The sequence below is a fragment of the Sarcophilus harrisii genome, chromosome 2 (genome assembly GCF_902635505.1).
Source record: "Sarcophilus harrisii chromosome 2, mSarHar1.11, whole genome shotgun sequence".
Lineage (NCBI taxonomy): Eukaryota > Metazoa > Chordata > Mammalia > Dasyuromorphia > Dasyuridae > Sarcophilus > Sarcophilus harrisii.
Window position 1 is genome coordinate 450,190,980 of NC_045427.1, and position 24,850 is coordinate 450,215,829.

The following is a 24,850-nucleotide window of genomic DNA, read 5'->3' on the forward strand; positions in this document are numbered from 1 at the left end:
CAAGGAGCTTATGTTCTTCAACACATACACAGATAAATACAAGGAAATTTTGAAAGGATGAGAATACTATTTTAATCCATTTATTCAACAAGCATTTATATACTTATATACATACATACATACATATATGTGTGTGTGTATACTTATATACATGTCCAATGTACTATGTTAAAAACTGAGGGAAGGAATCAAGAAAATGACACTTCAGCTAAAAGAATACAAGGATTCTCATTGGCAGAAAAAGGGAAGAGGAGGCTCATTTTAGGTATGGAGGTTATCCTGTAGAGATATAAGGAGAATGTTAATCATGGAAGAGATTTGAAAACAGAATATTAGAGTTGGTAATGGAACTTAAGAGATCATGTGGTCTAATTCTTGCATTTTACAGAGAAGAGCCAGAGGAAGGAAATGACATTCAGTTCTGATAAAATATATATTTTTTTAGAATAGAAATCATCTTGATTTTTGCACATTGTTGCCAAGAAAATTCTATCTGATCAGAAAAATTTTAAATGTGAAAATATGTAGTTCAGAATTTAGGTTTAGACTTTGATTATTTCTGATCTGTGACCACAAAAAGAACACACCTGAAATATCCATGTACTGAAAACAGATCAGTCATGGATAATCAGTGGTTATGAAATGTATTCTTTACTTGGATTTTGGAAACCATGAAGCTGAGTTAGTGCCATGCATTTGTACCTTAAATCTCTTGGATCAAGCAGTCATTTTGCTCACAATATTGTTCTTTTAGAGAGGCCACTACTGTACAATTCAGCCACTGCAGTTCCCTAATCTGCTTATTTATAATTCAAAAGCTTGCCTATATATTAATGAACCCTTAATGAGCTGTTGAAAATGCCTGAATTACAGTCAAATTATTAAACTCAAACAGCCCCTGTAATCATACTATTTGAGTGGGTTTTAGGTACTTTTCACATCTGCAGCTTTGTATTATGAAGGATATGGGTTTATTCGGAGAAAGCTTTGTAATAATTTTGACCTGCAATTTATTTATTGCCCTCAGAATGCAGTAGACTGTGCAGATGCTCGCTTCTATTATCTGTGGGGCAGGTGCACAGCATGTTGAAAGGCGGCTAATTAGGATTTGCTGAAAGATATGCAAAAACTGTGGGCTTTACAACAAAGCCAAGTTCATTATTGAACAATGTTTTAGTGTCTGTTTATGTGATTTGTCTAAATCTTAGGAATCCTGAAATGAATGTTATGGTTATAAGTAGATTAAAATCAGTAGCAAAAATAGGTTTTTATTAGCATTATGTATGTTGGTTGCCAGAGGTCTTAAATTTCAAACTTTATAAAAATCTATTGGTGTATGGGTGTGTATATTCATATTATATACATACTTTTATGTATGTATGTGTGTGTGTGTATATATATATATATATATATATATATATATATATATACACACACATGTATACATATATATGCCTTATAGTTTGAAAGCAAAGAAAAGAGAAAACAATGTTTCTTTTGATAATTTTATTTCAGTTAGAATATTTTGCCTTTTGAATAAGTACTAAGTTCATTTTGTAGGATTGTGGAATTTAGAGTTGGAAGAGACTTTAGAGATTAATACTGTCTCTCATTTTACAGATTTATTCTAGTTCACCCATCTTTGGAGTCAATTAGCATACTTATAAATATACCAAAAGGTTTATTACATTGTAAATAATATGATTTCATGGAAAGAATACTGTACTAAGAGTCAGAAGTTTTGAATTACATCCCTGCTCCAATATAACAGTTTTATGGTCATGGACAATCACATCACTACTCTGTGCCTTAGTTTATTTATCTAGAAAATAGGAACATTAAAACTGGTACTGCCTCTCTCATAGGGTTATTGTGAAGAAATGAATTTGTAAACATAAAGTACTGTATAATTGTTGTTATTATTGGGGAATTAGAACATTGGATTTAATGTCAACAGATCTGGCTTCCACTCTTGTCTCAGACACTTAATAGTTCTCTATTCTCTTAAAAATAGTTCCCTAACTCTTCATAGTTCCCTAATAGTTGTGTAATATTAGACAAATTACTTAATCCCTTTAAACCTCAGTTTCCTCATCTATAAAAGAAGATTAATATTTGCGTTACTTGCCTCTGCATTATTGTAATTACTAAATTAAGTAATCTATATAAAATATTTTTAAAATCATAAATGTTACATAAATATGAGGATTTTATTACTATTATTGATAGACATCTGACTTATTTAAGGCAGTGTACTACTAATGAGATCAACAGTATTGGGTACAGTGAGGGAAAAGGAAAAACTGTATCATACAGATAAAAATATGCCTATTTTATTAGCTTGATTATAAGCTATTGTCAAAATATGACCAAGTACTTGAATTGAGATTTCCTTGATATTTTTTAAAAATACTATTCTGAAAGATAACAATCATAAGCCATACTCGTGTTTTGTATAAATCAGACTTAGTAGAAAGAAAAGCATGACCTATTTTTAGATCTGCAAACTTTGATAAATGTGTCTTCTTTGCAGAGTATTGTGTCAGCTACTAGAAGCGATATGAAGTTTAATTAAGGGCAGTATCCCTATCCTAATAGAGCTTTACTATTTCAGAGATAGAACTGTGACCATCCTACTAGAATTAGATAGTGGTTTGTTATAGTTGCAAAGCTTGGGATTTTGTAATCTTAATAGAAGAAATTTGACATAGAAATATAATACAAAAAATACATAAGGACAACAAGATAATATAATCAGATTGCAAAAAATTTAGAAAAACATTTCAAGTAAGTTATAATATATGGCCCTTGGAGATCTGTAATCATGACTTATCATGAAAAAAAAAAACAGTTGAGTGACTTCTCCCTCACCCAAACTATTGATTAAACATCACATGTGAGTAAATTGTTGATAAAGGACCTGTTATTTGCACCTTGATAGTTTTTTTTTTAAATGAAAGGAAAAGTTGAGCTTTTTATTAAATTTTCTTGAATAGATTTAATACTTAAAATTTACAAAATGACTATAGGAAATCAGATTAGCACATTCATTTCTATAGTAGCTGCAGATTTTTAGAGATGTTAATATACATATGTACAATTGTTTCAGTGAGAGAGGATTTACCTAAGTAGCTCAATAACTTTGACCAACAGTAAATAATACATTTATTATATTTGCCTCTGATTGTATTTGTTCCTTCTGAGACAATAAGGTAGTAGTATTTTACGTGTACACATTGGATGTATAAAATAGTACCACAGATGGTGAATCTTTGCATTCTTTTTTGATGAATTGAGTTCCATTCTCTTCTCAAAATCTGGTCCCTTTTTATTTAAAATTATTAAAGATTTTCCCTTGTTTGCTACATTTGTTTGCTGTTTAGAGTCCTACCTTTCTAGCTTAATATACATTATGTTCCTTCCTGTTCTCTATGATTCAGCCATCACTCATGTTGTGCTCCTTCTCAAGTGTTTTTGCACTGGCTGTCCTTATGCCACTTTTACCTCTTATGTTATACATATAGCTTTTCATGATTCTTTTCCTCTCTACCCCAAGATCCTAGCAATATCTCTTTCAAAATTACCTTCTATTTATTTCGTATGTACTTTATTTTTTGTATGAATTTTCCTTGACAGAATGTAAACTTGTTGAAGTCAGTTACTATTTTGTTCTTGCTTTTATATTTAATGGCACCTAGCATCTTAGTAGTAATTGAATGAGTAGAAAAGCACCATGATTTTGTTAATGTTAAACTCCATTAAAGACAGCAGCTCTGAAATTTATTTAGCTATGGAATACTTTTTGAAATTCCTTGATGAAATCAATCCTATTCATGGGGTTCTGAAGGTACTGAATCCTGACTTTCTTTCCCTTTTGTTGTAAGTGGAAGATAACATCTAGGCACAATATATAGGAAAATAATTATATTTTCATTCCAAACCATTTTTATGGATTTTTTGATACTTTATTTCACATTTAATATTTTAAATGGAAGATATCTGAAACATTTTTTTCACCCTCCAGAGTCCATGTTCATGTTATGCCAAATATTGTGATTCCATGGATCATTATGTGGAGACTGCTAATAAGAGGACAATCAGTTGCCATGAAAATTTCACTGAGTTTGGAGTCAGTAAACATTTGTTAAGCACCATTTGTTAAGTATAGCCAGTGCAGAAGTGCCAGCCACTGTACTAATAAGCATTGGAGCCAGATGACCTTGGTTACTAACTTTGTGACTTTGGGAAGAAGACACTCTCCCTCTTATTTTCTTTCTCTTTAAAAAATGGGAATAATATTTGTATTACTTACCTAGTGGAATTATTTATGAAATAGTACTTTGAAAATCTTAAAAGTGATACCGAAATGTAAGCTTTTGCTCTTTTTTATCTGATCTTGACCTCTCTGTAGTCTTTGACATTGCTAAATCACTCTCTTCTCCTAGGCCTTTCTGATACTTTTTTCTCTTCTTGCTTGTCTTCTTGCTCCTTTTTTCAGTTTTCTTTTTTACAATTTTGATTTAGATAATGCTTGCTAACTATGGGTAATACCCAAAGTTCTGTCCTGGGCCCCTAGTTCACTTGGTGATCTCATTAACTCCCATGATTAAGGAATCCAGCTCAATGAATAATTATCATTTCTACTGGAACTTTTTAAACTTTTTACACTTGTGACTTTTTCTGGCCTGAGAAATTTTTATGTGACCTTGGATGTTTAGTGTATAAAATAGGTTTACAAATTAAACATTTACTAATAATAAATTATAAAACAACTTATTTTAAAATGGTTCTTTAGGATACATATAATTTTACCATTTATTAAAGACAAGCAAGTTTGCTACTAATGAGATGGATATACTTGTTTATTTTTATATAAAGAATTAAATCAGCGGAATATTTGATACCTTTCACTGTTGCCAAATTTTTTGTGACCTCCATATTCAGTTGTGTGACTTCATATGGAATTGTGACCTACAGTTTAAGAAGCTTTGATCTATACACATTGTTTTCAGATCTATTTGTCCTACTTTAATCTTTCTTCTGACCTTCAGCCTTTCATTTCCAACTGCCTATGGGACATCTCAAGCTGAATATTTCAAAGATTTCTTAAATTCAGCATGTCCAAAATTGAATATCTTATATTTTAACCCAAACCCTACCTGCCCCTCTTGCTAGCTTCCCTATTATTATTGAGGATACTACCATAGTCCTAATCATCTAGGTTTGCCTTTGCAGTGCATCCAAGAATGCATACATATATATGGCAGATAGCAGGCATATAATAAATGCTGGTTGTTATTGTGGTGGTGGTAGTGGTTGACAAGGCACTTTTGTCCCAAATAGTCAAGTTACTCCATCTATAAAATGCCTATGTAATCTCTTAAGACTCTTTTCAACTTCAAATCCTACAATGCTATGATTTCAGACTTAAGAACTTAAAAATAGCTTTACTTTGGTCTACATGCCAAATAGAAAAAGACAGTTTGATTGAACAGAAACAGAAATTGATGAAAAAATAAAAAGTGGATAAAGAATAGAAGCAAGGGAATATACTCAAACTGTAAGAAGAAAAAGGAAAAAAAAAGAAGTGAAGATAAAACTATGAGCAAATAGATTAAAAGGGAACTTTAAATCAAGTGTAACAAAATGGATAAAAACAAGATTTTTTTTTTTTTTTTTTACAGAAAGTTTGGAAATATGTAGCATCTATGAGCCAAATATAAGGCAATAGTGCTTTACTCTTCAGCCAACTGACAAAGTTAATTTAACATACAGAAATAGATAATTGATCGATAAATAAATAGGGTTTTAACATTTTGAAAAGACCTTAGAGATAATGTATTCCTGTTCATTTTGTAGATGAGGAAACTGAAGCCTCCAGAAAAATTATTGCTTAATGTTTCATAGGATGTGACAAAAATTGGATTCAAACCTAGGTCTTCAGACTCTTAAATCCATTGTTTTTTCTGCTATACCACAACAGTAAGAATTTCTAAGTTATAACGCTGAGAAGAATGAATTATAAAAGAGGAAAGATGAGGATATGGAAATACAATTATAATAAATCTATCTTAACAGATATTTGGAGAACATGTTGGTTTAGGGTCAGGGTAAGACATTAAAGTGATCTGCTTGACTATATCTTATATTAATTTTGCTGCTATATTTTTTAGAGTTGTAGGAGTAACTTTGGCTCTCTAAATGAATTTATGGTCTTAATGTATTATATTTGCAAATCTTGTCTGTCCATTAACCTCTGAATGGGTGGCAAAAATAATTTTAGATGTTGATGAGACATTTTATATTATTCACTTGAAATTATGTTGCATTATATTTTTAAATGAAGGTGACGGCTTCTTCTGAAATTTAAGCTTTATCTGTGAGGTTAACCAAAAATAGATTGTAGCATCTTGCTATATTGTATAACTCAGGGCACCTAGGAACCAAATGTGTTTTCACACAATTGATGGGAAATCCAAGTTAGCATATACAATAGCAATGTTGCTATTCACTTGAGTGCTTGGCAGCTTATAGATGTTACTGTCATGTAAGCTGCACTCAACACACAGAGTGTGTCCCACTGTCTGTAAATAACTCCGGGCGCAGACATGGAAGGCAGAATCGGAATGCAAACATGCCCGTTGCCAACTTAATCTCCATGGGGATGCTGTGTAACTAGTGCGTGAATACCTGTTTTTAAACAGATTTAAAGAGGTTAATTGGACTGGGATATTTTAGGTTGTGTTACATCTCTAATGAAAATGCTGATTTGAAGCTGCCGTGACTCTGGTGCTTTTTACACCACTATAATTATTTTAAAACTTTGTTTGCTGCATTGTTGATAGCATCTTGGCAGAGAGCCTGCATGACCTGATTAAACCTATGAATTGTCAGCCATGATCCCTAGTCCTCTGATGAGATTGCTGACTGGGCATCACTTAGGAAGTTCTTGATCGAACAGAGAAATTAGATTGAGATTGTTGTGCCCAGTTAACATTTTTAACACCATATTTAACGCTGTCTGGCAATTGCTTAACAGTTTCTGTATAAAAAAAAAAGTCAGCATAGCCAATTAATTCATAATATATGTTTCTCTCCCTCAAATTATATTTAAAAAAATCTCATTCGCTTTGTTTTCTATTTTGGGAAGAAAGCATGTGACTTAAACATTCAAAGAGAGGTTTAGATTCTGAGTCTGACTACCAGAGCAATACAACAGCCATTTTTGTTTGTTTGCTCTGGGGTCCTCTGGACTGGGCAGCAGAACACTAAGGGCTGAGTTCTGGCTCATCACTTCCCAGCTGTGTGACTGCAGGCAGTGATTTTCTCTCACTGAGGCTTCAGTTTCCTACTCTATTGTGAGGAAAATTATTTGATAACTGTATGAAGAGCTATTGACAACTGCACCATATTTGGCAAGGACTCCCTATACCTGTGTGAGCCATAGTTTCCTCATTTACAAAATTAGAATGACAATCCTACCTCACAGTTGAGAAGCAAATGCATCTTAAACAAAATGATAGAGGAGTAGCCGTGGTGATGATTGTTATTTTCCCACTATATTTCTCTTGTTTTTTGCTTTTTCTATTAAAAAAAAAAGTACTATACAGATCTGGGAAAGTGAGACATTGAGTGTCTTAAATAGAAACCCCAAATTTTTTTTTCTCACATCTCTTTCTTTCCCTCCCCTCCCCCTTCTCTTCCTCCTTTCCTCCTGATGAGATTAGATTCAGGGAATCAAAATGATGAGATTAGAGTTCCTGGAATTAGATGATGAGGTTAGTGGTAGGTTCGGGGTTCAGGGAACCAAATGAAGGGATTTGGCTCCCCATGATCCCCTTTGGATTCGGCACAAGGTAGAGAATTGTAGGAACCCCCTTCTGGCGGTGCAGAGATCCTTTGTAAAGAAATTTATGAACCCAAAAAATTAGACTGATAAAAAGAAGTTTATTATTGGCATTGGGAAGTCAGCCTTTGGTATGCATGAATAGAAAAACTGAATTCTTTAGTGGCAAGGTCATGACAGAGAAGTGAAGTTTAGCAGAGAAATCCCAACAAGAGAGGTATAAAGTTTTGTTAAGGAAATAGGTGAGGGAGATAAAAAGAAGGTAACACTGAAAGAGAATATCATTTCAGCAAGCAGAGATTGTTGCTATTACAAGAATGGCATATTAGGTCCTCTGTAAGGGCTGAGTTTAAAATTGGTTCTTTTTATAATAGAAGCCTTAGTTAGCAACTGGTTGGGGTTTTTGCTCTTGATAGGAGCTGGGTTTCAGTTTGAGCTGGAATTGAATAGAAAATCTTGGAACTGAATGGGTGTCTCTTCAATTCAATAGGGTTGGAATCCTCCAGCTCAGAACTCAACCAGCCCCACCTAGATAACAGAAGGAAGCTGTTTGTTGCCAGGTGGGGTCTTTACAGAGGCAGGATTCAAGGAGACTTTCTCCCTCCTTCCCTCCCTTCCTTCCAAGGGGGAATAGTAGTAGCAGGAGAGTTTTGAATTTCCAAAATCAATAATATGAAGTTAGAAGTAACTTTCAGATACTGAGGGAGAACTTGATATTGTGTAATTGAAGGAGTTGATAAGGAAACAAGAGAACTAGATTCTAGTTCTGAATTGCAATTAAGATATGACTTTGTCATATCACTTCTGTCACTTCACTTCTGATTCACAGTTTTCTGAAATATTAAAGGGTTTAACTAAATACTTTGAAAGGTCATTTCAAGAAATGACAAGCTCTTTGACTTTCTAATTGTATGAAATATAAATAATGAATTAGTCAAATTTAGAATATGGTGTAATGATGTTTCTGTTTGACCATTTTCTGAAATAAAATACTTACCCTGTTCATTCTCTCTTTCCCCACCACCCTGTTCTCCACTCCACCCCTCCCCTTCTCTCTCTCTCCTTTCTTAAAGGTCTCAGCATCAGAGGAGCCCAGGAGGAGGACCCCCCAGATCCCCAGCTAATGAGACTGGACAATATGCTGTTGGCAGAAGGGGTTTCAGGTCCTGAGAAAGGTGGGGGATCGGCAGCAGCAGCTGCAGCCGCGGCCGCCTCTGGAGGTTCTTCAGATAACTCTATTGAACACTCAGATTACAGAGCCAAATTGACCCAGATCAGACAAATCTATCACACAGAACTGGAGAAATATGAACAGGTCAGCAGCCACCACTCTCATAGTCCTGCGCAAACCTGCTATTGCTCTTCTGTTAGACTGCATTAACCAAATCCAGGGGCTGTGAGGTGTAGGAGTTAAAACAAAGAGAAAATTAAATAAAGTGAGTGTAAAAATACAAGTGAGTTATTTGATTAAATGGAATGAAGACCCCTTGAGGATGAGAATTGTTTTGTGTGTGTGTGTGTATGTGTGTGTGTGTGTGTGTGTGTGTATGTAAATTTCTCACTGGTCCCACCTGTGTCTTTATTTCCCTCAACCCTGAACTTTTTGTTGCTAAAATAACAACCATTTGCAATTGTCATTTGGGTGGGAGTATTGTTTATGGTGTGAATCATAAGAACAAACAGGATTCTAAGGTTGGAGTCTATTTTTGTGTAGTAACCTGTTTATGTGAGTTCTGGAATTCTGTAATAAATTCTGGAACCCTTAGTCTAAGATTTAAATTCTTCAGTGGATCTAACCATAAGACTACAAAGTGTGGCTTCCAAAGATGCCATTTTAGATCATAGGCTTCCCAAAGTAATTAGACTCTGGCTTCATCTCTGTGAGAGATTAAGCTTGCAAAATAGTTTAGGATTTTGGGAGAAAAAACATATCCTGTTGTTGCTTCTTTCTTAAGAATTCTGATTGTTAAAAAAAAAATTAGGTTGAGAAGACCATTCCTAGTGATATATTGAAAAGATGTCAGTCCATTCAAAACACATTTTAAGTATTAGTGTGGCACTAATAATCATATCTGATGAAAAATACTTTAAGAAAATCTCATAATATGGGCTTAAAACCCACATTCTAAACTTTTGGATCCCATGCTTCTTAGGACAAATGTCATGAACTGTCCATTTTTTCATGCTAGGATCCTGGCCAACTTTAAATTTCTTTATTTCCTTCTCTTTCCTTGAGTTCTTCAGGAAATTTTTAGTGTTTTCACCTCCATTGTTTTCTCCACATAGTTTGATTATAAAGTTGTTAAAACAATGATTATTTCTTTCTCAGTAATGTGGACACTTCAGTGGAAGAGGTGGTATTGGTTTTACTTGTTTGTCTGAAGATTTAACAGGGAATGCTAATCCTACAAAAGAGAAGACTTGGAGTGGGAGGGCATCTGATCATTGTACTTTAATGACTGTCATGTGGAAGAAGGATTAAGCTTGTTGTATTTGGTCCTAGAGGGGAATACCTAGGATAAATGACAAGAGGAGGTCATATTGGTTTGATGTAAGGAAAAACTTCCCAACAATTCAAAATATCGAATTGATATTCAAAAGTGGAACTGGGTTGTATTGGAAAGATATAATTGAAAGTATTCAAGTGATGGCTGGACAAGCACTTATCAGATATATTGTAGAGGAGTTTTTATTTATATGTTAGATTAAATAATTTCTGAGTTCCCTTTAATGCTGAGATTTTGTGATTTAGTCGCTTTCTATTGTTTTAGTTCTTCAGTACTTTGAAAAATCTGATTTCATTTGAGTTGTCCTTATGATTCATTTAGCTTGAGTGTTGGATTTCTTTTTTTGTAGAGGGAAAAAAAAGGAAATTCCTTTTCTGGAGAATTCTGAAAAATACTTCAGGAAATCATCATTTTATTGATCTTATTACTTCCTTTATCAACAGAAATAACAATCCCTCCTTACCTTAGATGGTTTTCATAAGTTACAGTGACAACAAATATAGTAGCCACCTTCCTGTGGTACCCAATACTTCACTAGATCTAATCTTCTATGTTTTCTGATATATCCTTTGAAAATTAAGTGCAAATTCATATCACAATGCAAAATCAGCTGAAGATTTTTCTTTATTTTCATAACTTTATGCTTTGTATGCTTTGGGGAGCTTAAACTTTTCATATCTTATTTATAATAATTTTTTATGTAAGGGAAAGTTTAAGAATTTAAGAAAAATCATTGTGTATTGTATTTAAAAGACATAGCTCTCTGACACTGATGAGATTGGATTCAGGGAACCAAAATGATGAGATTAAGGTTCCTGGTGATCAGGGAGTTAAATGATGAGGTTAGTGGTAGGTTCAGGGAACCAAATGAAAACATTTGGCTCCCCTTAAACCTCCTTAGGATCTGGTGCAAGGTAGAGAGTTGTGGGAACCTCCTTCTGGTGGTGCAGAAGTTCTTCGTAAAGAAATTTATGAACCCGAAAAGCTAGATTGATAAAAAGAAGTTTATTATTGGCATTGGGAAGTCAGCCTTTGCTATGCACGAATAGAAAGACTGAATTCCTTAGTGGCAAGGTCCCAGCAGAAAAGTAAAATTTCTAGTAGAGAGACCCCAACAGAGAGGTATAAAATCTCATTAGGGAAATAGGTGAGGATAAGAGAGGATAACGCTGAATGAGAATATCATTCCAGCAGGCAGAAGTTTGCTGCTATGCCAGGGATGGCATATTAGGTCCTCTGCAAGGTCTGAGCCCCAAATTGGCTCTTTTTATCTACAAGCTGGGGGCAGTTCTTGATGGGGCTGTGTACAGCTTGAGCTGAATTGAATAGAAAATCTTAGAATTTTCTAATTTTTCATTAGAATTGAAAATTTTAATTCAATTGGGTTGGAATTTTCCAGCTCAGGACTCAACCAGCCCCAACTAGATAACAGAATAAAGCTATTTGTCCTCTTTACAGAGTTAGGGTCTTTACAGGGGCAGGATTCAAGGAGACTTTCTCCTTGAAGGAGTTTTAGAGAGTTTTGGGACTCCCTCGTCAATGTGACATAAATAATTTTCAATAAACCAAACCTTTCACAGTTTTAAATGGTTGCATGGAACATGAATAAGAGAAAGTGTTTCTAACTTTAGCATTTTTCTCAATAGCACAATTTAGTGTTTAAAATAGTTACATCAAGACAGCTAGATGGTGTGGTAGATAGAATACTGGCCCTGGAGTTAGAAGAACTTGAGTTCAAATCCAGCCTTAGACACTTAACATTTCCTAGCTATATGATTCTGAGAAAATCTCATAACCCAATTATCTCAAAAAAGAAAAAAAAATTAGTTTTATCTTCTTGTTAAGTACTCCCTGTCTTGCTTAATGAGAACATTATAGGTAGAAGAGGCCAATGGGTAGCCATGGAGTTTTGCTGGACTTTACAGAATTAAGGTGGTTCTTTATTATTACCAATTTCAGTCCCTTGGATCTTTCTTAATAAAGTTTTATTGATGCCTTTTTTTCATTAGTATTTTCCAAATATACCTCCCCTTCATCAATACATATCTATATCTATATCTGTATCTACATATAGATATATATATATATAAAATAACCCTCCTTTATAACAAAGAAAAATAGTTAAGCAGAGCAGACCAGCACAGCATCACTGATAGGCATTCTGCCTTCATACTAACACTCAGTACTGATCTAAGTTCTCACTAAGTTCTCTATAGAGGTAAAGATTAGTCTGCAGACACTCATTCAATTCTAAAATTCTCCATTCAAATCTAAGATTCCCATCCAGTCCCAAGTTTTAGGAGCTGCCCATAAAACTAAGTACCACCAGCAAACCTCTTTACAAAATCTCCAGATTGTACTAGGAGCTTTTGTCCACTAAGAGAGTCTCTTTCTTAGTGATACTCAGAAATAAACTATCCTATTCTGTGCCATTCTTGTCACTTGGACTCCTCTCCCTCTGTCTTTCTTTTCTTCCTTCTCCAAGTTCAGGTTCAGACCTCATCAATATCTTTCCTCTAAATGGATCATAGGGTCATAGATTCAGAGCTGAAAGGGATCTCAGACGCCATTTAATCCAATCTCCTCATTTTATAATTAAAGAAACTGATATTGAGGTATCTTAAATGACTTATCCAAAGTCATTCAGGTAGTAAGTAACAGAGTTACAGAAGACCCCTAATCTCTCTGATTTTAAAACTATTGTTCTTTATACTGTATCATACTACTCTATAAAGAAGATATTTCTGAGTTTTGTTCCAAAGAAAACTTGAGAATATAAGACTGGAAAAGTGAGAATACATTCTATTTTGTATTATTTTAAATTAAAAGTGAAGCAAGTATGTGTAACAATTAAATTTAACTGTAAATGTTAATTCATGTGATATTATTTAAAAAGAATGATGTAGCTACCTTTATTTGTATGTTTCTTACCATTTGAAGAAAAACATTTACCAAAAAAAGCAACATATAGGCTCTGTGTACTTCAGTATTTCAAAATATTCTTGATTTTTCTAGTGAGGATATTGCTTCCAGTGATACAGTTTGTGGTCCCACTTTCTGTTGCTAAAGAAAATATATCACTTGGTAACTAATCTTTTTGTGATGAGGCTGACTTCACATAGTTGGACTTGATCTCTGACAACAGTGTGTTAATTAGTTTTTAATTGAAGTCATTCCATGTTGGTAAGACCTACTCAGACTTTCATTCCATTGATATGTCCTTCATGAACAAGCGTAGTAGTATGACTTTAGTTAAAGTGCTCTATATGAATTTACTGAGTTTTATGGACTAATAAATACTTAAGGGTATTTGTAACACGACATTGATTCTCTTGCAAGTGCCATTGTCTGTTGCTGGGGCAGTCAAAATCCTAGCACTTAGAGCTGAAAAAGACCTTAGAAATTATTATCTAGTAAAGCACATTATTTATTATGTGTCAGGTCCCTTGTACCAGGTGCTGGAGATGCAAGGATAAACTTGAAATACTTCCTGCCCTCAAGGAGCTAATATTCTCATAGAAGACAATATATGACAGTAAATGACGATAGATAAATAGATATGTGTATATATTTATATCATACACACACATATCTCCAATACATGTATATACATGTATATCAAAACCACAAAGCACGAGAATAATCAGGTGGAACAGCAAGAAAGTCCTCTTGCATTAGCTACTGAGCTGAGTCTTGAAGAAAACTAGAGATTCCAAGAGGTAGAGATGAGAGGTGAAGAAGGTATGCCTTCTTTGCATGAAGAAGAACCAGTACAAATACATGCAAATAAGCGGTTCAAGGAACAGCAAGAAAACCAATCTGGCTGAACCATAGATAATGTAGAAAAGAAGTAAAGTGTAATAAATATGGAAAGGTAAGATTATAAAAAGGTTATAAAAAATTTTAAATGTCAATATAGAGTTTTTTTTTTTCCCCCAGAAGTAATAAGGGGGTAATAGAGAGGTATAGGGGAGGAAATAACATGATTGGATGGATGCGTACTTTAGGAAAATTATTTTAACAATTATTGCTGGTAAAGATTGAGTAGGGGGGGTGGGGGGAATATTCCCAGGAAAGGAGACCAAAAAGGATATTGCAGTAATTTAGGTGAGAAATCTAATCCCCTCTTTTTACCTATGAAGAAACTGAATTCAAAGAGATAAAATCACTTGGACTAAACCACCCAACTGACAAATAGCAGAGTCTGGATTTGAACTTAGATCAAATCAGGGTATCTGTAGAAGCTTCACCACTATGACTTAATTTGCTGCAGTTAATATGTTTCTTTTTTGTGGGAAGAGAAGGGAATATACATTTATATAACTCCTACTATATACTAGGTACTATGTTAAGTGCTTTACAAATACTTCATTTGATCTTCACAGTAACCTTATGAGATGGGTGCTATTATTATCCTCATTTATAATTGAGGAAACTAGAGATTAAATGACCTGCCTTCGGTCACACAGTAAGTGTGAACTTGGCTTTTTCTAGCCAGGCTCAGCCCTCTATGCACTGAAACACCTAACTGCATCTCCTTTATGTACTGAATGTCCTAAAGTTAATTGCAGGACTGGGCAACCTTTGAGATACTTGTACTCTAAAATTCTGTGCTTCTATGAGTATGTAAATCATAAGCTCATAAGAGTTAGAGGTTCATAGTACTTCAAGCCAAAAGAGATCTTAGAGATTATGATAGTATTAATATTTTTCACTTTGTTCTACCAAGAAGAGAGGGGTAAGTATAATATGTTCCCTGAACAAAACTTGGTTATCAGAATTAGGCTATCTTTTGGGGTTTTGTTGTTGTTTGTTTGTTTGTTTTTCCTTTAGTACTATTGAAGCCATTATGTTTTCCTAGTTTTGCTTACTTGATTCTACACTAGTACATGTAAGCCTTTTCTTGTTTCTCTGAATTTTTCATAGTTGTCCATTCTTACAGCACAGTAAGCCCAATTTGGTAACTATCTAGTTTGTTCTCTTATTTTTTTTTATTTTTTTATTTTTTTTGCTATTGCAAAATCTACTACTGTAGAAAATAAACAGATTGTAGATTTATAATATGTTCATTATTTGCCAAGCACTATTTTAACTAATTTAACAAATTATGGGAATGTAAGTATAAGCATGTAAAATAGTATTTACCTTTAGGGAGCTTAAATTTTAATGGGGAAGACAGCACATAAAGAGAGGTGGTTGGAATATAAGGCATGATGAAGTAAAAGCTCACCTATCAAACTGAGTATTCCAGGAGGAAAATCCAAGATTTTCTTAGGGGTGGCTGGAATGAAGAAGGTGGTAAGTGAACCATGGCTCTTTGGGTATTTGTGAGGTTTTTCTCTTTGATCTGCTTAGGGGTATGTCTTTGAGGTTGCAGGTCAAAGGTTGTGAACAGTTAAATAACTTCTCTAATCATTACCAATTGTTTTCCAGAGAATTCACAGTTTTACCAAGAGAATATTACCTGTTTTTCCCAAGCTTTTCTGTTAGTCAGTAAACATTAAATGCCTACTGTGTGTACTGTGGTATGTCCTGGACAAACAAAGATAGATTAATGACTGTCTCTGTTCTCCAGAAATTTATTCTAATGGAGGAGATAACAAAAATAATAACAAACTATATGCAGGATAAATAGGAAATACTAATCAAGAGAGAGTGAAAGCACTAGAATGGAGGATGTTAAGGAAAAAACCTGCAGAAGATGGGAATTTAGCTGGAATTTGAAAGAAATCAGGGAATCCAAAAGGCAGAGATGAGGAAAGGGAGAATTTCAGGCTTAGTGCGATAGCCAGTAAAGATGTCAGGAGTTAAGAGAGAAAGAGTTATCATTCCAGAGACAGCAAGGAGGTCTGTGTTACTCTTTCATGGAATATTTGGTGAGGAAATAAGATGTAAGAAGATTAGAAAGGTGGGGAAAATCAGCTTATAAAGATTTTATATTTGATCCTAGAGGATCTAAGGAACTCCTTTGGTCGAGTAGGGAGTTGTGTGGTCAGACCTAAGAAGATCATTTTGATGGCTGACTGGAGGATTCATAGGAATGGTTAGAGATTAATGACTAAGAAAACAACCAGCAAGCTATTGTAATAATCCAAGCATGAATTGATGAGGAAGGAAGAAAAATGAGGGTTTATGAGAGAGATGTTATGATGTTAAAATGAATAGGCTTTGCCAAAAGATTCTGGATTTGAACAGATTGGGGCTGGGAATGAAAGAGAGTGAAGAGTCAGAGCAGACCTCTAGCTTGCTAGCTTTGATGACTGGGAGAATTATGGTACTCTCAAAAATATTAGGGAAGTTTAGAATTATGCAGGGAATATGGGACAAGAAAATTAGTTTGGGATGTTTTGGATATGTTGAGTTTAAATATCTTTGGGTTTCTATTGGATATTGGATATCACTTTGACATCTTCAATAAGCAGCTAGAGATTTGAGGCTTGAGATCAGGAGAGAGGCTAGGGTTGATTTGAGTATTTGATATTTGATATTGATATTTGAGTATCATCCACCTAGAGATTATAATTCAATTCGTGGACATTGGTGAAATCACCAATAGAACTAATGTAGAAAGTGAGAAGAAAAGATGTGCCAAGTCAGAGACCCATTGCTAGGAGGCCATGACTTTGGATGAAGGTTCCAGTGAAGGAGACTGATACATATAGGAATGGTTAATTAGGTAGAAGGAGAACAAGGAGAGCATAGTGATATCAAAATCTATAAGAGATGAAAAAGGAAGTATGTGATTAACAATGTCAGAGGCTATTGAGAGATCAAGAAGAATGAGGCCTGAGAAAAGGCCATTAGATTTGACAATTAAAAGATTATTTGCAACTTTGTAAAATTCAGTTTTGGTATATAAATCTTTAAATTAAGAAGACAGTGAGAAGAAAAGAAATAGAGGAACTGTTGTAAACAACCTTGTCAAGGAGTCTTAGGCATAGAAGGGATGGGGAGAAAGATAGACTGCTGACTACTGGGGATGGATGTTTCAAGTCAGAGTTTTTGAGGATATGAGAGACATAGACATATTTGTAGGTGTAGGAAAGTAGCCAGTAGAAAGGGAGAGATTGATGATAACTGAGAAGGTCAAGGTATAGAAGAAACAATCTGCTGGAGAAGACAGAATTGAATGTGATTACTTGGCAAGGAGAAGGACCACTCCTTCATGTGAGATAGTGGTGAAGGAGTAGAATGTACAAGGCATCTTGATAATGTGAGATGAAAAGGAGTTGTAAAGATGGAACCCTGGATGAATGGTCCCCCAATTTTTTTCTTCAGTTAAACATTAGTCGAGTTTCTCAGACCAGAGAATGTGGGGAGGCAGATTTATGGGAGGTATATGAGCTATGTGGGGGTAGAAAAAGATTTTTAAGTATCTCTGTAGTGAATGGGAAAATGAGTTAATTAGGAAGGTATAAAAAGATTTCCTTGCTCAATGAGGTCCCAAATGAGACCCAATCAGTATGGTTTAATGATTCTTTTTCCACTTTTTTTTTTTTTTTTTTTTTTTTAAGAGCTCACTTGTAGGAATCCATGCAGTGAATGGTTGAAGGTTAAGACTTGGCAGGACAAAATTGCTGACATGGTAAAGGAGCAGAGGATTCAAGAGAAGAATATAATGTAGACTTGAACTTGTTTGACAAGGGATCAAGATGGAAAAAAAAGTGTGATTAGTATAGGAGTAAGGCCTTAGAAAGAATGGAATATGTTGTAAGTCAGAGGGAAAGGGGTCAATATGACGATATGTTGTGATCAGGCAAGAGAATTTCAGAGTTCATAAGTAGAGTATTTGTGGATAAAGTTAAGATCAAGAATATGACCATCTTTGTGTGTGTCTGAAGTAATATGGAGGAATGGAATATATAACATAAGTTGAAGACCTGTTAGATTAAGGTGTTTGAGGAAATATCTGAATATATGTTGAAATTCTTTAGTATGAAATCAGGAGTCAGGGATGTGAGCTAAGCACTAAATTTGAGAAAAGGAAAAGAGTGTTTTGGAAGTTAGTAGATACCAAATACCAAATGTTTGATTGGGTGGTTGATAGAGTAAGGGAGAATCTGTAAGTGGCAATGAGAAATTTGGAGTATTTTGTTATGGGCCAGAACTTGAAACAAGGTTACGTTACATTACAGTATTCCCACTCTCCCACCTTGACGAATGAGTTAAGGAAATGACTGAAAATGTAGCCAGAATCTTAAAGAATGGCTGTCATTAGGAGTGATCCAGATCTTAGTAGGAGCCAGAGGATGGAAAAAATGGGAAAGGAAAAAGATTTAAGATCAAAGCAAGTTTCTTGCCTGGGGATCAGGCATTCCAGAGAATGCAGTGGAAGAATAGGTAGTTTTAGAGTATGAAGAATGAATGAATATATGTATATATATATACACACACACACACACATACACACACATACACACACTATGCTGAAACCTTGCCCTTCTGCTCTCTTCTATGTGCTTCAATGAGGCCATAATGAAAATATATCTGAAGCCTATTTAGATTTAGATTGCCATAAAATTAACACCACTGCTGCAATAAATTAAAGTACCTTATAAACATAGCCACATTTACAAAGCTAAGCAAACTTAAAACTAGAGTTTGAGCTAGAATAAATTTAAGCTGGAGTGCTTAGTTGTGTATATGTGTTTCAGTAATGTCCCTGTCTTTTGAAATGCTGGTTCAAAATAATTTTCATGAAAATGTCATTTGATTCTAAGAGAGCCGAGTTTAATGATTCTAGCAGCATACCATTTTTAGTCTTTTATAAAGGCTGCTGGTGAAATGTCAGACCTATCCATCCAAACTCCAGGAAACTGGAGTCAGTTCTCAAAAGCTAAGAGAGAGGCAAAACTGATTTAAAACATAGAATTTCTCCTTTGTTGATCCTGACACCCAGAAATGTCTGATTTAAAGAAATATGATCATTTTTCAGGATTTGCAGCAAAGTATAACACTGTTTTAAGAACATTGTCTTCACAAAAGGGGTTTGTCTTACAAATATAGAGCATTAAAATTATGTTGCTCATCTCCCAAATGTTGTATAGTAATTAAAACATTAATAATTTGTTATAATAGCCAACATTTTTTACATAGTATTTTAAGTCTTGTAAACTACTTTATAGATATTATCTCATTTGATTCTCACCACAACCCCATGAGGTAGATAATATTATTATTCCCATTTTACAGATGAAGAAAGCTGAGAGTGATTAAATGACTTGCCCAAAAACAGAGAGCCAGTCTCTAAGATAGGATTTGAATCTACCTCATCTTTATTGTATTTTTGTACAGTTCTGCCTCCATCAAGTTAGTACATGAAAAATAGTTACCCATTGTTAAAAGCTAGAAGGAACCTCAAAACATAAACTATTCAATCTGGAAGGGACTCTAGAACAAAGATAAAACATTAGCGGTAGAAAGGACCTAGGGATCTAGAATTTCATAACTGCAAGAGATTTTAGAACATAGAATATAGGTTGTAAAACCTGAGAGTTGGAAGTTATATTGAAAACTAGCCAGTCTCCTTTATTTCACAGAGAAGTCCAACTTACCTTATATACCTTAATCATGTATTTTCTAGAGTGATAAAATTAGAGCCTTGTTCAGGGCTTCTTACTCTATCATAATAATACTTCTGGTAAATAGCAAGTTCAGAGCCATCGCTCTGAGGAAAGATGTTTCAGACAACAGACTATTCTCACTGTACTAGACTTTCTGGGCTTCTCTTTCATTCCACAAGAAGATAGACACATTGCTTTTTGAAGATAGAATTTGATTTAGACATGTTTTGCCAGTTATATGAATGCATATAGATAGATATAGATATATCACTCCACAAATAGCTCTCCCACTTTGCTTGTGCCAAACGAAATCCTTCTACATGGGATATTTTTTTCATAATTTACAGCTACTATAAGAGAGGTGACATATTGAAACTTATCTTCTATAATTACATTGAAATACATTTTTGCTGTAGGCAAAAGTGTTGTAAGGATCCAAGGCTCCCCAAACATCTGGGAACTTGTTTTCTGAGTTCACATATGTCTTCTGAATTCACCCCAAATCAGGGTGAAGCACTGGAGTTAGGCATGAGCTGAAAACTAATGTGCTCTAGTTTAACTGCTCTAAGGCCTTCACATTGGAATGTATAACAAATGTTGAACTGGATTCCTCTGATAGCTTTCCTTAAATACTTCCCAAAATACTGATTATATGCTAAAATTTGCTAGCAGCGACTCTTGTGCAGGTGAAAGAACTTCCTTCTGATTCCTTTATTGTCCTGAACAGGGAGCCAATCTAGAAGGTTGACTACTTGAGGATGACCACAGCAACTCATGAAAAATATTGAGTAGATCAAAGATTAAATTACATTCATTGAAGTGGTTTAATGGGAAGTTTTAGCTATGGTTTCAGATCTTGCCTCTGATACTACCTTGTATGAACTTGGCCAAGTCATTGAAATCTTTTACTCCCTTGTTTCCTCATCTCTAAAATTGAGGGAATAGTTTGTACTAGGTGACTTCTGAGTTCACTTGTCTCTAAAAATTTATGATTCTTTGTTCTAACATGAGATAAAATTCATTTTTTTTACCAAAAGCACAGGTCTAATCATGTTATTCTTCTAACTTAATAAATGATTCCCTATTATATCTAGAATGAAATAAAAATTACTCTTTTTAGCATTGAAAATACTTCAAAATCTGAATCCAACCTACCTTCCATCATTTTAGATATTATTCTTTCATTAAAATCAGTCAGTAAACATTTATTAAACATTTACTATGTGTCAGTCACTTTCTAAGCATTAGGAATATAAAAAGAGGCAAAAGATAATACTTGCCCTCAAGGAGTTCACAGTCTAATGGAGGAAACAAGAAGCAAGCCTATACAAAAATGGTATATACAGAATAAATAAGAAATAATTAAGAGAAGGAAGGCACTAGAATAAAGAGGAGTTGGGAAAGGATTCCTACAGAAAGTGGGATTTTTGTTGAGACTTAAAAAAAGCCAGGGAAGTCAGGAGGCAGAGATGAGGAGGGGGATCATGGCATGAGGGACAACCAGAGAAAATGCCTAGAGTTGAGATGTCTTGTTCATGGAACAGCAAAGAAGCCAGTGTCACTGAATCAAAAAGGAAGTGGTTGGGGGTAAAGGGAATAAGATATCAGAAGGAATGATAGAATGGGCGTATGGCTTTGAACACTAATTAGAGGATTTTGTATTTGACTCTGGAGATGATAGGTTGTGACTGAAGTTTATTCAGTGGAGGGTTCAATAAATAGACTCACCCTTTAGGAAAATCATGTTAGAGTCCAAATGGAGGGTGAATTGGAGTGGGGAAAGATTTGAGGCAAGTTGACTACTCTCAGGCTATTACATAATCCAGACATGGATTATGAGACCCTACACCAAAGTGGTGTCAGTGTCAGAGAAGAAAAAGGGGCATAATTGAGAGATATTACAGAAGTGAACTCTACAACCATTAGGAACAGCTTGGATATAAGCCATTGAGAATTAGTGAGGAATTTAGGATGAATATTGAGTTACAAGTCTGAGAGACTAGGAAGATGATATTGTCTTCATTTTTATTGGACATCCAGTTCAAGATGTCTGAAAAGCAATTGGAGGTGGGAAAATGGAAGTTAGAAAAGAAGTTAGAGCAGGACAGTGGAAGATGATGAGATTACTAAATGAAATAGTGTAAAGGGAGAAGAGAAAGTGGTCCAGGACCACCCTGTAGGATAGCTGCTGTAAGCAGATGTGATCTAAATGAGGATCTAAAAAGAGACAGAAAAAGGAAATTCAGATAGGTAGGACAGAGTGTTGTCCCATAAACCTAGAAGGAAACGAATATCAAGGAAGAAGGGGTGATCAACAGTGTCAAAGGTTACAGAGAGACTGTGGAGGATGAGAATTAAGAAAAATCATTAAATTTGATAAAAACTCATTGGTAATTTTGTAGAGGGATTTTGGTAGGTTAATAAAATAGGAAGTCAGATCATAAGGGATTAAAAAGAGTTGGGGAGAAAGTGGAGATACTTATTGTATTTTTTGTAAATTCAAAGATCATAGAAAGAGTGTGAGAGGAAGAGCTCTAAGCTTAAAGAAATTCATTAATATTAGTATAGAGGTTTCAGAGAACATAGTATGAGGGAGTATCTAAGAAGTATGAGGACTCAGCAGTTTCCTGAGAAAACAAGAAGTGGTAGAAGTTGAAGACAATTTTTGCCTTGGAGAGTGGCAAAATGTTTAGAAGCATTTACATAATATCACTTCCACCAAATTGAAATGGTTACCCAGTATAGGAGTGTAATCCAGGAGTCCAAAGATTGATATTAATTTGTAGCAGGTCTGGAGTCTTAGGACAAGCTAGATGGTATAGTGTTAAGCCTGGAGTTAGGAGGACCTGAATTCAAAGCTGGCCTCAGTCACTTACTACCTATGTGACCTTGAGCAAGTTATTTAACCCTGTTTGCCTCAGTTACCTTATCTGAAAAGTGAGCTAGAGGAGGAAATGGCAAATCCCTCCAGTATTTTTGCAAAAAACAAAACAAAAAACCCCCAAATGGGGTCATAAACAATCAGACACAATTGAAAACAGCTAAAAAACCTAATGGTGTTTATAAAGAATATTTTAATTCTTAAGTTTAAAAAAAATGCCTCCTTGTATCTTAGAGACACACCTGTATTTTTAAAGGTTATGTCTGGTGAGAGCAAACCACCAGGTTTTATCAAGCTGGAAAAGCTTCTAATACAGTCCTAACTGCCAATGAAACTAAGTTTTAAGACACTTATTACAAGTTTGAGTACTTGCTAATGAATTAATTTTGTACATAGTAATTCATTAAACTATTAAGAAATAGAAGGTTCAAGCTCTTCATCAGTATCCAAACTGATGAGATCACTGATTTTTTTTTTCTGGTTATTAAAATAAGAATTTATAATTCACTGCTTTGAGAGAAGATTTTTGACTCTCATAAGCTTTTATAGCAGTTTGCTTTATTAAGGAGCTTTATGGATTGGAAGAATCCTCTTTCTATGCCCTCTTCCCTTTCCTCCTTCCTAACCTCCTTGCTTTCCTTCTTCTTCCCTCCTTTCCTCTATACCTTTTTCCTTCCTTGAGAATTTCTGAAGAATACTGTTCTTAAAAGCAGGAGAAATCATGAACAATACAAAGTCTGGACCTAATATAAAGGCCCAATTTGGAAAGTAAGACTGGAAGAATGAGTAAAGGGAAAAAAAAAGATTTTCATTACAAAGAGTTATTATTGTATCTGAGATAGCCAAAACATAAACCCAGAAGAGAATGACTTCAAAACATTTACAAACAAAAGCCTCAAAGAAAAACAATTTGCTTACAAGGTCAACTAGAATTCCTGAAAAAAAAAAGATGATTTTTTTTTAAGGAAAGAATTTTAAAATAATTATTAAAGCCCAAGTGATATAAAAAGAAAAAAATTTAAAGAAATTTCACATTAAAAAAATAAAAAAAGACAAGGAAAAGAAATCAAGAAGAGATAATTTGAGAACTCATTGGATTACCTGAAAGCTATGCTAAAAATACAGTCTGGGTATCCTATTTCAAGAAATCATGAAAGAAAAATTTTATTAGAATCAGAGGACAAAGTGAAAATAGCAAAAATCTGCTACTTGCTTATCAAAAAGAGACCACCGCCTCCCTTCCCCCCAAGGAACACCATAACCATAACCTGTACCTTCCAGATTAAAAAATAAATGCTGCAAGAAGTCAGAAAGAAAAAAGTCAAGTGCTGAGGAAATCTAGTCAGAATCACACACAATTTAGTAGCAACCATGCTAAAGCAGAGAGCTTAGAATATGACATTGCCCAAAAATATAGGCTTACACAATAATATGCCCCACAAAACAGCATAATCCTATAAAATGGATCTTTAATGAAATAGAGGATTGTCAAGCATTTCTGATGAAAAGACCAGAGCTGGGTAGAAACTCTGAGATTCAAACACAGGAGTTTGTAGAGTAGGACTATTTTTTGAATAGTATTTTATTTTTCCAAATATATGTTAAGGTAGTTTTCAATATTCATTTTTTTTTAAACTTTTATGTTTCAAATTTTTCTCCCTCTCTCCCTTACTCTTCCCCCTTCCCCAAGACAGCAAGCAATCTAATATAAGTTAAATATGTGCCATTCTTTTAAATATATTTCCATATTTGTCATGTTGGATAAGAAAAATCAGATCAAAAGGGAAAAAACCATGAGAAAGGAAAAACAAGCACAAGCAAATAACAACTAAAAAGTGAAAAATACTCTACTTTGCTCTGCTTTTTCTCTGAATGTGGATGGCATTTTCCATTCCAAGTCTGTTGGAATTATACTGAATCACGACACTGGTGAAAAGAGCCAAATCCATTACAGTTGATCATTATCTAATCTTGCTGTTACTAGGTACAATGTTCTCTTGATTCTGCTTACTTCACTCAATATCAGTTCATGTAAATCTTCACAGGAATCAAT

The 24,850-nt window shown here is 34.4% G+C and overlaps 1 protein-coding gene across 2 annotated transcripts in view; it reads left to right on the top strand.

The window, feature by feature from the left end:
* PBX3 (PBX homeobox 3) overlaps window positions 1-24,850 on the top strand; it is a 281,962-nt gene that overhangs the window by 188,057 nt on the left and 69,055 nt on the right. For both annotated transcript variants that reach the window (XM_003757143.4, XM_012553728.3), the window contains exon 3: window positions 8,920-9,161. In XM_003757143.4, coding sequence (XP_003757191.1) covers window positions 8,920-9,161 — 242 coding nt within the window. The remainder of the gene's footprint in view (window positions 1-8,919; window positions 9,162-24,850) is intronic.